This window comes from Zalophus californianus, chromosome 7, assembly GCF_009762305.2.
Source record: "Zalophus californianus isolate mZalCal1 chromosome 7, mZalCal1.pri.v2, whole genome shotgun sequence".
In the NCBI taxonomy this organism is placed as follows: domain Eukaryota; kingdom Metazoa; phylum Chordata; class Mammalia; order Carnivora; family Otariidae; genus Zalophus; species Zalophus californianus.
Window position 1 is genome coordinate 6861486 of NC_045601.1, and position 13812 is coordinate 6875297.

The 13812-nt window shown below is 40.1% G+C and overlaps 1 protein-coding gene across 1 annotated transcript in view; it reads left to right on the forward strand.

Annotated features, from left to right (window-relative positions):
- The window catches only part of PRKN (parkin RBR E3 ubiquitin protein ligase), a 1305872-nt gene that overhangs the window by 641526 nt on the left and 650534 nt on the right, over positions 1-13812 (forward strand). Inside the window, 1 exon segment of the mRNA XM_027603377.2 lies at positions 12026-12109. Within this exon segment, the coding sequence (XP_027459178.2) occupies positions 12026-12109 (84 nt within the window).

The following is a 13812-nucleotide window of genomic DNA, read 5'->3' on the forward strand; positions in this document are numbered from 1 at the left end:
TCCATTGTTTAAATTCTATGAAAGAGGACAAAAAAAAATCACTGCTGTTTGAATCCTGCTATCACTGTGATGTGCCTACAGCAAAGCTGTCAACACTTAGTAATATAATTGAAGGCATCTTGCGGTTTAGGAAGAGTTTGGTAACTGGAAATCATGAAGAACTAAGCACATTGTTTGACATTGAATGCATTTAGCATGATGGCACCCTACATGAAGGGATTTTCAGTAAATAATGACAGTGATGGACTGTGTCAAAACTCAACAGAGCTGTAATGCAGTGGACCAAGAGTTGTTTCCCTTGTAACACTGCAGTTTCTTTAAAGAGATGTGATGTTTTTTTCTTGTAACAATTTTCTCAGAGGGGAAAAGGATGTTATTGAGTATTCGATTATGAAATACTTGCTTTTTATGATATGAAATACATTTTAGTAGTGGGAGGAAATTTGTTGTAGGCCACCTCATGCTACATTATGTTGTATGAGTTATAGAGATACCCGGTTCTTGGGGAAAATTTCCAAGGCCAGCTGAGACGTTCTGTTGAGACAGCTGTTGAGCTAACTTGGCAGTATCAGGTAATCAATACAAGCATAGACACTTGCTCTGGTTAATTGCTGATGTGAGCAGCAGCTGCATTGTATGGATCAAGAATCTCTTCTACTTGGAAGTGGCATTGTGTTTGGGGCTGTATAAAGTGGGGTAGATGCATGAGTCCACCATTTTCTACAATTAGACAGTCTAAGAATACACAAAGCTCTGTTCTGTGTGGCTTGTTATATTTTATAAAGGGTTTTCACACCAATTAGCTCATTCATTATCTTATTTGACCCTGAGACTTTATTACCCCCAATTTACAGATAAGAAAGTGATGTTAAGGGGCGCCTGGGTGGCTCAGTTGGTTAAGCGACTGCCTTCGGCTCAGGTCATGATCCTGGAGTCCTGGGATCGAGTCCCACATCGGGCTCCCTGCTCGGCAGGGAGTCTGCTTCTCCCTCTGACCCTCTTCCCTCTCGTGCTCTCTATCTCTCATTCTCTCTCTCTCAAATAAATAAATAAAATCTTTAAAAAAAAAAAAAGAAAGTGATGTTAAATTGATTAGCCTAAACTCTAGAAATTATGTCTAGAACTTAAAGTCTTCTGAATGTTTGTCTTTTGGGGTGCTCTTTCCATGATCATATTGTTCTCATACTATGGCTGTTCAGGAGCACCTTCTAATATTTATTGAGTATTAACTATGTATATAGTATTATGTGAAGTACTCTATCTCAACCATAAACGTTCTGGTGTAGCATTAACAGTTGTTTTCCCCACATTACACACAAGAAACTAATGTTCTGATTGAGTAACTTCTCCATCATTACATGGCTGGTAATGGCAATGGGATTTGAAATCCAGTCAGTCTGATTCAGAAGTACTAAGACATCATTTATTATCTGGGCATCCCCATCCCTTTGAATCAGTACCTTGAATACTGTTACATTTTATCATATATTTTAATTGAATCATCTTATCAAGTAGTGGTGGTAGTGTTAGTTTAAGATATTTAGGATATGGCACAGAAGTAATGAACTATTTATAAATTAATTCTCAATATCTTCTTGAAAATATATATTCCAGAGCCAATGTAGGGGTTGGTGGTCTCTGGTTCTGTTTTCCAGGCTAGGAATCCTCCTTTCTTTCTTTCAGGGAATTTTCCTCTCCCTGTCTGATTCCTACTTGTCTCTCAGGTCTCATCTTAAATGATAGTCCTTCCAAAGGTCTAGGTCAGGGGTCCCTCAAAGAATCTATGTGTTAATTACTTGTTCAATCACTTTTATCCTCCTACCTGGAAAAGTCTTGTTCAATGTTTTATCTCCAGTCTAGCAAAATGCCTGTCACATATTAGGTGCATAATTTATCAAATGAATTAATGACCACAATGACTTAAAATTAGCATGAAATGAACATAATTTAAGAAATAGATGAGTGCATGTGGTGATAGATACAAATTCTAAAAAATCCTGAAGAATGTCTTTGGTGATCAGAGAAATGACATTAAATAATTGGAAGCCACTGGTAAGTTTACATGTGGGTGCAGATACTGTCTGCTTATGCCTGTGCCCAGATAGAAAACAAGAGAGATCCAAATGGACTATCAGAGAACCCTTGGAATTAGTGCTGTTTTGTTATTTTTGTCTCCATAAAGCATATCCAATATGGCGCATTACTGTTTCATAGTTAAAATATTTAAAGACATTTAGTAGAGAATGTATCAGCCAGGCATTTTGAATAAAAATGAAAGGAAATCTAAATTGGCTATATTGTCCGAGAGCAGAGCAAAAAGCTGGCGGTGGAGTGGAGCCAGCATCAGACAGCTTCCTCAGGGTGCTAATGAAGAGCACAGCTGTAGAATCTCATTCAGTGAATTGCCAAACCTAAATTTGACAAAGGGTGCCAAGCTAGCTCTCTCCTTCAAATACCAGCCTCTTCCAGTGAATCTGAGCTCTGCGACTGCTTGACTTAAAGAATATGGTGGAAATGACATTGTGCCTTGTTCAGGCTAGTTCTGAAGAAACTGGAAGCTTCTCTCTCTTCTCTCTTAGGATTGTCACTCTTGGGAAGCACCTCCCCTTCTGTAAGGAGGCACAGGCAGCCCCTGGAATGGCCCTGGTTGAGAGGAACCACAGATGGGAGCCCATTGCACTGGGCTGACATTTAGCACCAACTAGGCAGCCATGCCAAGGAGCCATTTTGAGAGTGAGCCCTTCATCCCCTGGTTGAGCTGTTCAGGCTGACTCTACATGAAATAGAATGAAGCTGACCCACCAAGCCCTATCAGCCTTATTAAAATTTGGCTATGTTTTGCTGCCTTAATTAATATACCGCTTAATATATTTTAAAAATTGGCTATGTTTTTCAACTAGAACAAGGACTTTAGATATTCCATTTTATAAAATAAGGGGAGAGCCATGCTTTTATGGTTAACAAATCCATATAAAAAATGGATACCCTTTCATGAAAATGCAATACTCTTTAAGATATGCCCATGTAGCTAAATATAAGAGCCAAGTGAGTACTTAGATATAAGGGCAGGGTTTTCTTAGGAACAGTTGTGTGATTACCTCAACACATGAGCAAATAATCAGCTTGGGTCTCAGAGCTCTATAGGTCATAGAATTAACAGATTTTCATTGGGAATCAAGGTTGCTTTATATACGGGAAAGTGCTTTGTAAACAACCCAGTTTTGTCCTAATTCAAGAAGATGCTCTGCCACTACTTTTATAATCCAGTATTCACCTGCTGATTGGCTGGAATTCACTAAATCACTTTTTCCCCCTTTTGCTTCCTTCTACCCCATATAAAATAGTTTCAAAAGAGTTAATTGTTATTAATATAGTAACCAAATCAGGAATAGAAATATTTGTAAGGACTGGACAAGGGGTCTTCTCGAGGTCTTTTATTTTCTTTAAGTTCTAATTCACCTCCTACTAAGTCTCTTTTTGCTTTAAAAACATTTGTAGAAACAACTGGGCTAAAATGTGAACAGCGAGTCCCTCCATGTAGTCTGTAGTGGTCTGTTTTCCTATAGAAGCAGCTTGCAATTGGGACTTACAGTTAGGTGTTCGGAGGCAAAAGTGTGTAAGATGTTTATGCTCTAAGAAATCCTAGGAAATAAATTCAAGTTGGAAAAGAATGTATACATTAAGTAAAGCACAAGTATGTTTGCTTGTTTTTTATGTACGAATCTCTTCAAATTTAACTTGCCAGAATAAATAGAAACTCACTTTCTGGTCACATTCAGTATTTATTTTGTGATACCTTCTAGGCTGTAATATTACATTCTCTACTTAAAAGTGTAAAAGAATGACTCCAGGGAAGTGTTCAAATATTCACATGTTTCAACTGGAAAGTCTGTTTATGTTAAAAAAAAAAAATAGCCTGAGAACTTGGCAACCAGAGTCACATATTGAATTATCATTTTTCAAACTTTAATGTCATGAAAGGTCTTACTTTTCTGCAAAATAAATGTGGGGTAGACAGACACGAAGGTGACCCCCATCATCTTCTCCCTCCTCCTGCCAGTGCTCTTGTGAAATCCCTAAGTCTTGAATGTGGGTGGTTCTGGTGATTTCCTTCCAACCCAGAGAAAATGGCAAAGGTGACACTATGTCTGCCGCTCCCTTGATCGTGGTATATGAGAGTCCCCTTAACCACGTAGTAGAAGCCTGCGTCCCAGCAGAGACTGGACCTGATGTCACCCTGCTGGCCTGATGAAGTAGGCAGCCAGGCTGAGGAGGCACACCTGGGGAAGAACCTTGGGAGGCTTCCAGTCAGCAGGGAGCACAAGGCTGACACCCTTACAGTTACAGCCACGAGGAAATTAATTCTGAAAACACCCCGAGAGAGCTTGGAAATTGCTGCTCCTCCAGTCAAGCCTCCAGATGAGAGCACAACCCTGCCAACACCTTGATTACAGCCTTGTGGGACCCTGAGCAGAGGACCCGGCTGAGCCAGGCGTGAGCTTCTAGCTCACGGAAATTGTGAGATCATAGATGAGGATGGTTTTAAGCCATTACGTCTGTGGGAATTTGTTACACAGTGATAGAAAACTAATAGAAGGTACAATCTCTTGCATGGTTTCTGAGATAACAAATGAAACAATGTATGTGGAAAAGCCTGTTAACAATAAAGACTAAAAGAAAAAAAAAGAAACAGTTCTTAAATAGCTGCCAGAGAGACAGAGTATACGCAAAAGGTCCTCAGGAATGAATATATATTCTCTAAATCACTTTTTCCCCCTCTTCTGCTACCTTCTACCCCATATAAAATAGTTTCAAGAAACAGTTAATTATTATTAATATCGTATCCAAGATCAAGGTGTTTGTTGGTGAGGTTGGTTTCTTCTGTGGCATCTCTCATTGGTTTCTGAATGGGTTGTCTTCTCCCTGTGTCTTCACATGGCCTTTTTTCTGTGACTGTCCGTGTCCTAATCTCTTCTTATAAGGACAACAGTCATATGGGACTAGGGCCCACCACAAGGACCTCATCTTGACTTATTTCCTCTTGAAAAACCCTATTTCCAAATACACTTACATTCTGTAGGGGGGTAAGGACTTTGACATATGAATTTTGAGGGGACACAATTCAGCCCATAAACCCCTCCCAAAGATTCCTCATGCCTTTATATAGCCCATTCCATGCTCTGCTCGCACCCCAAAGCTACCACTGATTTGTTTGTATTTTATATAAGTGGGAACATGTAGTATATTCTATTGCAGGTTTTGCCTCCTTCACTCACATAATTTTGAGAATCATCCGTTACATTTATAAGTTATATGATACTGTTTTTTGCAGAATAGTATTCCACTGGATGACAATATCACATTTTGTTTATCCATTCATATTTTGATAGGTAATTTGGGTGGTCTCCAGTTGGTGGCTAGTGTGAATAAGACTATTATGAGTATTTGTATACGATTCTTTGTGTAGACGCATGTTTTCATATTTATCTTGGGTAAACATCTAAAAATGAAATGTTCAAATCTTGATGGTTATATGTATAACTTTCTAAAAAAAAGCCTAAATGTTTCCAGAGGGGCTGTTCCATTTTATATTTGCATCAGGAGGGTATGTGTGTTCCAGATGTTTGCATATCACCAAAATTTGGTATGGGCATTTTTTTTTTTTTTTTTTTTAGTATTATCTATTTGACTCGGTTGCTTAGTTCCTTTGTAACAGTGGCTTTTGTAGCTACTCCATAAAGTCTACAGGATTAAGGATCCTTCTCTATTTCCCCTAACAATTATTAGGTTTTAAGAAATGTGCAATAAGTATTTGTTGGGTGGATGAATATTTTGGTTCAGAAGATTTTTTTCTTTGTTCTTTTCCCTGCTCACTGTTTAATGACTGCATTGTAGAGCCTCGGCTATAATCACAGCACTGTCCTTAGCTTTATGAGAAGCATAAGATCTTTAAATCCAATGAGGGAGGATTCCAGAACAATGTCTACTGTATGGATGGAAATATATGATTTAAAAGGGTTACAAGCTGCATGCTTTGGAAAGTGACATAATCCCTGGGGAATGGCTGGGTAACGGGGAAATTGAGAAAAAGTAAGAAATGAAAAATGCTGTGGGCTGAATCAGGTGCCTTGGAACTGGCCAATTATTGCTTATCTGTCTACTAAATTAAAAATAACCCTGCTCAGGGACTTCTCTTTTGAGAAATAAGAAATACTACTTGCAACAGTTGCCATCTTTCATATGCCAGGCACTGGGCAAACATTAAAGTTGTTGTTTCTGGTAGTGTTCGGGAAAGCCCAACAAAGGAGGTATTTAACCCCTCACTTTTCAGAAGAGCAGGAGAAAGGTGGAATGAAACATGCTCAGGGGCCTAGAGCTAATAATTGGTAGAACTGGGATGCAACAGGTCTGTGAACTTTGAAGCTCCTTCTCTGTAACACTTTGTTGCAGACACAAAGGGAAAAAAAGGAAGGAGGCTCTGAGTGTAGCAGTTTTAAAGACAGTTTTGCTATTATGATATACTACAAGTATAATCCTCAAAATTATCTTAACCCCTTAAGTTTAATTATGTGACTTAAATGTTTGTACAATCATTCACGAGGATATACGAAATTCAACACATTTGATAACTTGAAATAATTGGTAAAAGCATAGTTTAAGTAAAATAGCCCTTTCATTTTTTAAAAATATTTTATTTATTGAGAGAGAGAGAGAGAGAGAGAAAGAGAGCGCACAAGTGGGGGGACGGGCAGAGGGAGGGAGAGGAGCTCTCTTTGGGGCTCGATCCTAGGACCCTGAGAGCTTGACCTGAGCCGAAGGCAGACACTTAACTGACTGAGCCACTAAGGTGTCCCTAAAATAACCCTTTTTAAAAACTGGCAATGCCAAGATTTTGTAGTGACATTTTGGAAAACAGGATTTGCAATTTTTTTAGATGGCAATATATATGCCCACCTATGAAAAGCAGGTTATAGAATTTATTTAGATAAATTGGGGAAAAATAAACCTTTTTTGCTATAACTGTCTGTCTGGATCTTGTCAGAGTGATCTTTGGATAAGAATTAGCCAATTAAGTACCTGAATTTTCCACTTGATTGGACATGCAAGACAGCAAAAATGATGTGTAGATTAGTCCTACAATTTTTTAAAAGTAAATTTTAAGACTCCTACTTTACAAATTTAGTCACTGCTTTTCATGCCATCAAGTCATTTTTCTGAATTTCTGATTTACATGTGCCATATAGATGTGCTTAAATAATATTCTACTTTGTGTTTTTCTTTTGGTGATGACATTATTGGGAGAAATCCCCAAATGTCATCTCTAGTTGCAGATTTCCACTCTTACTGATTCCAACAACTTGAATCCCTGTATTCTAGCAACACCTCGGATTCCACAAGCCAATGGCTCTAAGGTTTTAACTGAAGTAGTTTCTCACTTGAGACCCAGGATACAGCTACTTCTACAAACTGGTGACATTATGCAGTGGCCAAAATGCTACCGTAACACTACCGTGATAGTTTTTTAGAGAGCTTTGCAATATGAACTTGGAAGATTTTTATTTACCATAGATCCAGGGTTGGCACACTTTCTCCATAAAGGCACAGGTAGTAAATATTCTAGGTTTCTCGAGCCATGTGCTCTGTGTTCTTCTGTCCTTGCAATGCAAAAGCAGCATAGACAATAGGTTAGTGAGCAACGGCTGCTGTTTTCCACTCCAGTCCATTTGTGGACATGGAAAACTGAATGTCACTTACTCTTCATATGCCATGAAGACTCTTCTTTTTGTGCCTTTTAATCATTTACAAATTTACAACCATTGTTTGTAAATTGGTTTTTGCTGTTCAGAAACACACCCTGGACCGGATTTGGTCAGTAGACCATAGTTTGCACATGCCTGCTGTAGAAGTTCAAATCATTTATGTATTCTCTTGGTTGTATAACCAGTATTGGGCAAAAGAAGGAGAAACGTTTTTATCTATTTTTTTAAAGATTTTATTTATTTATCTGACAGAGAGAGGGAGTACAAACAGGGGGAGGGGCAGAGAGACAGGGAGAAGCAGACTCCCTGCTGAGCAGGGAGCCCGATGTAGGATTCCATCCCAGGACCCTAAGATCATGACCTGAGCTGAAGGCAGACATTTAACTGACTGAGCCACCCAGGTGCCCCTGGGTGGCTCAGTTTTTTAAGAGAAAGGTTTTTAAAAAGCAGCCAAATGATTCTTTATTAAGACATGCATTTCACACTGTCCTGCCATGTTTTTTTGTTTTTTGTTTTTTTCAGATGTCTTTCTACAGTTCTTTACATTTGATAGATTAAATACATTTTGGGGGAATTCTCTCCTTGACACAGCTGTCGTGTGATATGCAGTCCTTTTTTAATCTTGTCATCAGGAGACCTTTGTACCCCTTTATAAAGGCTATTAATTATAAATGTTTTCACCGTGCCTCTGTTAAAATGCAGTATGCAACAATGAACCAATTAACATTTTATATTTTCTAAACTGGAAAGGAGCAACATTAAATTTGCTTTGTAATGGCATAAATTCACTGGAACATTTGTTTCAATTTTCAGGATGGGTATTGCAATAACATTCAATACCCATGCTATGAGTAGTATGGATAAACTAACACATTTACTTCATTATGTTGAACTCCCATATTCATTGGAATTCTATTCGGTTTTATTACTTATGTTATCTGGTTATGGTTTGAGATCAAGGGGCAAATTGTGACTGAGTTTTCTATAATTTCCTCGTACAAAACAAAGATTTATCAGATTAAGTAATATTTTACGCGACGATTATAGGAATTTTTACATAAACGCTTTCGTTGCTTTTTGGACTCTGAAAAATTAAGGGATGAAAAATAAATATCTGTGATATGCACAGACAGTTTCAATTCATCCTAGACTTTGAGGCAGGGAATCTTACTCTGAGCAGTGACATGCAAATGGGATCTAAGCTGTGCATTTGACAATTAGTGCTCCTTCTCCCGGCTGTGTTAACGTTTGGTTTATCTCTTACCATTGCATATGGTCTAAGTAGGTCAGTGCTTCTTGAACCAGCCTCAGAAGGAATGTTCCATGTTGATAGAGCAAGGAAGCAATGTCTTCCTGTTTAGTTAACGGTTATCCATGACGAAATGGATTTCCTTTGCAACCAGGGACTTTTCTGAGCCTCAAGCATGCTACTGTTCATTGTCAGCATCCACCAGCTGCACACTGCTGTCCTGCCTGAGACCAGACCGCTGGGTTCTAAGGTCAGGAGGCTCGTGTCCCGGATGGAAGAGGCCCAAGAAGATGCTCCTGTTAGAAGTGGTCAGTGACTTTAGAGAGTTAAAAAAGAGAAGCCACAAGTCCCTCACAATTATTTCCTGATACCCTGCCTCACTTCAAAAGGATTTGACAAGTTTGCAAGAATACATTGAGGCCAATAACAAGAAGAACTGCAAAAAATGAGGAAAGAGGGCAAAGGAAAATAAATTGAAGAAAATGATAGGAAAGCAAGGGTAGCATTAATAAACCGAGTATTTATTTTAAGTTATATATAGTTTCCAGAGCTGGGCCACAGATTCGACTCTAAAATTTTCCGAGTTGCCTAAAAATGAAAGAAACTTGGTCCCTAATACCCATGGAGTATCCTCCAGAAACAGATTAACAAACCGAGAAACATAACCCCCAAGATGGGTCCTCGACCAAGGATCGAAATATGATGTGGGAGACTGCACTCTAGCCACGCTTGTCCCTGAGTTTCTCATGTTAAGTTGGAAAAGCAAGGCTGATAAATGTCATCAAGTTCTCGATGTCCGTTATCTCTCTTTTACTTCATTTAGGTCATTTTGATCGAATGCGTATATGCATATGTTTGAAAGTCAAACATACAGATGGCTTTATAATAAAAAAGTAACATCTTATAGGGGCAGGATATCAATCCCCCCCCTTTTTCCCTTCTCTCTCAGCTCCACCCTGGCCATGCAGTTCTTAACATTTATGACTTTACTATTCCATTGTCCAAGCGGCATGACGTGTATATTTGGTTATATAATCTTCTGTCCATTTTCATTAGTAGGATTGTAAGCTTGCATCAAGTGGATGTTCACATCGCTGTGGCTACAGTGGATTGAAAATGCATTCACTACACTTAGAGGCGCAAAGGAAATGAAATTTCTTATTCCCTGTAACTGATGTGATCTTAATCATGAACTCTGACCCTTCCGTGGAGCTGTGAGAACACGCCCTTGATGATGAATCAATGGGGTCATTGTGTCGTGGGTCCCGAAGATGGCTTCACACATCCAGGTTTGGCGATTCACTGGAGAGGCTTGCAGGACTCCGTGAACAGTCCTATACAGTAAGATTCCCTAGCTCAGACCACAATTCCAGACTCCCAGGGGGTAAAAAGGTGTTCAGCACAAACCAGGTTGTCCCCACAGACATTTATGAGGCTGCCAACCCTCTGTGTCAATAAATGAATGTGAGCATTCCTCAAATCCAACTTCCCAGGCGCCAGCCCAGGACCACCCTGGAAGCGGCCCCCCTAAGGACAGCAGTCTCAGGCTGCTAAAACATCCCCATCTTCTGTTTGAAGCAGTGGCTTTTGGTTTAATGATCTGTGAATTCAGAAGGTAGCGCCTTTGAGATGGATGCTCAATTCCCAGATTCCCTCTGTTTCCCTTGTTTTTCTCTCAAGTTCTGTGTGTCTGTGTGTGTCTGTGTGTGTCTGTGTGTGTCTGTGTGTGTATCTGGTGCACCCGTGTGTGGTAGGTGTGTGGTGTGAGGTATGTCTGTGTCATGACTAAGTGTGTGTGTAATGAAAGTGTTTGTGGCGAGATGTGTGTCAGTGTGTGGTGTCCCCATGTGTGTGAGTGTGTGCATCTGTGTGTTTGGTGCACCTGTGGGTGTGGGTATGCTGGTGCAGGGGAGCGAAAGTGAGCACTCATGGAGACCCAGGAATGGCTGAGATCCTTCTGTGCCTTCGGAGTTTTCACTGATTTGTGCAGGAGCCCGGCCAGGAGGCTGCTTGGTTTGGCTCGTGCAGCAGGGTGGGCCACTGCTCATAAAAACCTCCAGCTCGGCCCCGGTGTCTTTGGTCGTAAAATCCCCACAGCCACCAGCTCTTGGCTCTAACCTTCCTCTGCCCAGCTGGGCACAGTCCCTGGAACGCAGCTGCTGGAAGCTCTGTCATCCCCGCACCTGGGGACGCCTACCACCTGTCCTCCTTCTCTGCTGCAGCCTGTTGCGGATTTCCAGAAATGCCTGGAAATTTCTCCTCAACCAACCCTCTGTCTTCCATTTTCCTTACTGTTATGGGTTTACATGGTGCTTGTTCAAATGTGGTTTTCCCTGTGCCTCAGGAGAGGGAGGAGGTACCCGTGCCTGCTCAGCCTGCCAGCTGTGACAGGTGGCCCTCCCACGTGTGCCTCCACAGGCTTCACGACTGCCCGCGAAGGGTCCTTTTGAGTGGGACGGCAGGGGTGTTTTCATTTAGAAGTCATCAGTTGGGCACCTGGGTGGCTCAGTTGTTAAGCGTCTGCCTTCAGCTCAGCTCATGATCCCAGGGTCCTGGGATCGAGCCCCGCATCGGGGTCCCTGCTCGGCGGGGAGTCTGCTTCTCCCTCTGCCCCTACCCCTGCTCGTGCGTGCTTTCTCTCTCTCATAAATAAATAAATTAATTAATCTTTAAAGTAAATAAATAAAAGGCATCAGTTGAAATTGCAGTGAACTTAAGAAAAGTATTTCAGTTTTTAAACAATTGAATTAACCACAGTAGGGAGACTACTACATGTGAATGTATAATGTGTTTGGATCAATATGCTAAAGATCATCTTAGTGTGCTTGTGAAAATAATTTTGATCTACTGGATCCCCCAATAGGATCTTGAGAACTCCTAGGTTCTGTAGATTATATTTTGAAAATCACTGGACGACACATTACTTTCATTACCATTTTATAATATCGGTAGATTTTAGAAAATGTACATTTGTGTTACATTTCATGCACCAAGTACGTGTTGTTTTTTCTCAAAGGGTCCATCTTGCTGGGACGATGTCTTAATCCCAAACCGAATGACCGGTGAATGCCAATCTGCAAACTGCCCTGGGACTACAGCCGTAAGTGCCTGGTCAAATCCATTCTTTTCATTATCGCATCTTCAGTGGTTAGTAGGAAATTAGAATAGAGACGAGAAGGCTAACTGATTTTTCTTCCATCTGATAGTATTCAGCCAAAGTGTCATCAGATTCGAAGTATTATTTGTATAGTCACCCCAAATTCTACCTTGTTCATTGCCATCCAGTGTCATTTTCCTAGAGGCTTAACCACTTTGGGTGACTATTTTGAAACATGTCAATTTAAACTCCTTACAGAGTGATATTCATGGAATATAAAGAAGAGCCACTTGGGAGCCTAGCAAAAGAAAGTAACAAAGATATAAGGTTAATCTTTGGGCTGGTGCTGTGATATTTTGTATTTATATTCCGCGTTGTTCAAAATTGCTTTCTTTCTTTATCTCTTTCTGCCTTTCTTTTTGTGTCATAGTGGGCTATTAGAAAATCTAGTGTGCATGAGCAGCTCTACAATTGCATGACCATCTTCTGTTCTCTGCACTCCCCTTACTCTTTGCAAACATATGCCATATGTTGATGTTTCATATAGAGCAGATATTTAGTAAAAGCGATCCTAAGTACTGAAATTATTTTTTAAATCATTTTATATTCTGATCATGTTTGTAATTTGTATATTATTTTCCTTTTTACCTCGAAAATTCCTGGATCTCTCATAATCTGACTGTATGTATCTCCTGAGCTGTAAATACTGTTATGGTGCCAACCCAGATGTCAGTGTTAGTTCACAAAGTGTCACAGCCAGCTGCCAGTTCGTATCTTCTCCCAGGAATAAAGTCTGTCAATAGCAACAGGTAGAGTCTTTGAGCTAGAACCATTAGGCCTGCCTTGTCTCTCCAATCTGCAGGGCAGTTGCAAGGTACGGAGGGAGAAGTGAGCAGCACTAACAATCATTTTCCATCAAACAGGGGCGAGGACCGTGAGCAGATTTTTATTAATGCAAATCCTGAAGAAAAATAATGACTTGTTTGTCAGTCACATATATCCAGGCATAATATAGTCTTGTAACTTTGCTACTGAGATGAAAGGAAAGTGAATATATTTATGGGGCAGAATTCTTCAGTATAATTACATACCCACCCATGTATGCTTACAAGTGCAGTATGTATATATTATAGTGTATAATATCTCTTAATTACAATTATATGTAATAATCATATCTCCATCCATCGATTCATTCATCCATCTGCACACACATGCATCACCTGTTATGTGTAACGCTGCGGTCTCTGTATCATTTTTACAATCATGTGAGGTCCTTTGAAAACCTACTTCAATTCCTGATAGTCTGACTGCCTCTCCCAGACCTTGATATTAATTGGCAGGATTTAGTCACATCAGAAGAGACACTTTTGCATCTTAAAGATTTAGCTGCTGGGGCGCCTGTGTGTCTCAGTCGTTAAGCATTTGCCTTCAGCTCAGGTCATGATCCCGGGGTCCTGGAATCGAGCCCCTCATCGGGCTCCCTGCTCGGTGGGAAGCCTGCTTCTCCCTCTCCCACTCCCCCTGCTTGTGTTCCCTCTCTCGCTGTGTCTCTCTGTCAAATGAATAAAAATAAAATCTAAAATAAATAAATAAATAAATAAATAAATAAATAAATAAATAAATAAGATTTAGCTGCAAATCAGTCAAAGGGGGAAACTGCTGAGTGGGACTGAAAATCCTTTCCTTTGCTTGTTGCATATTCTACT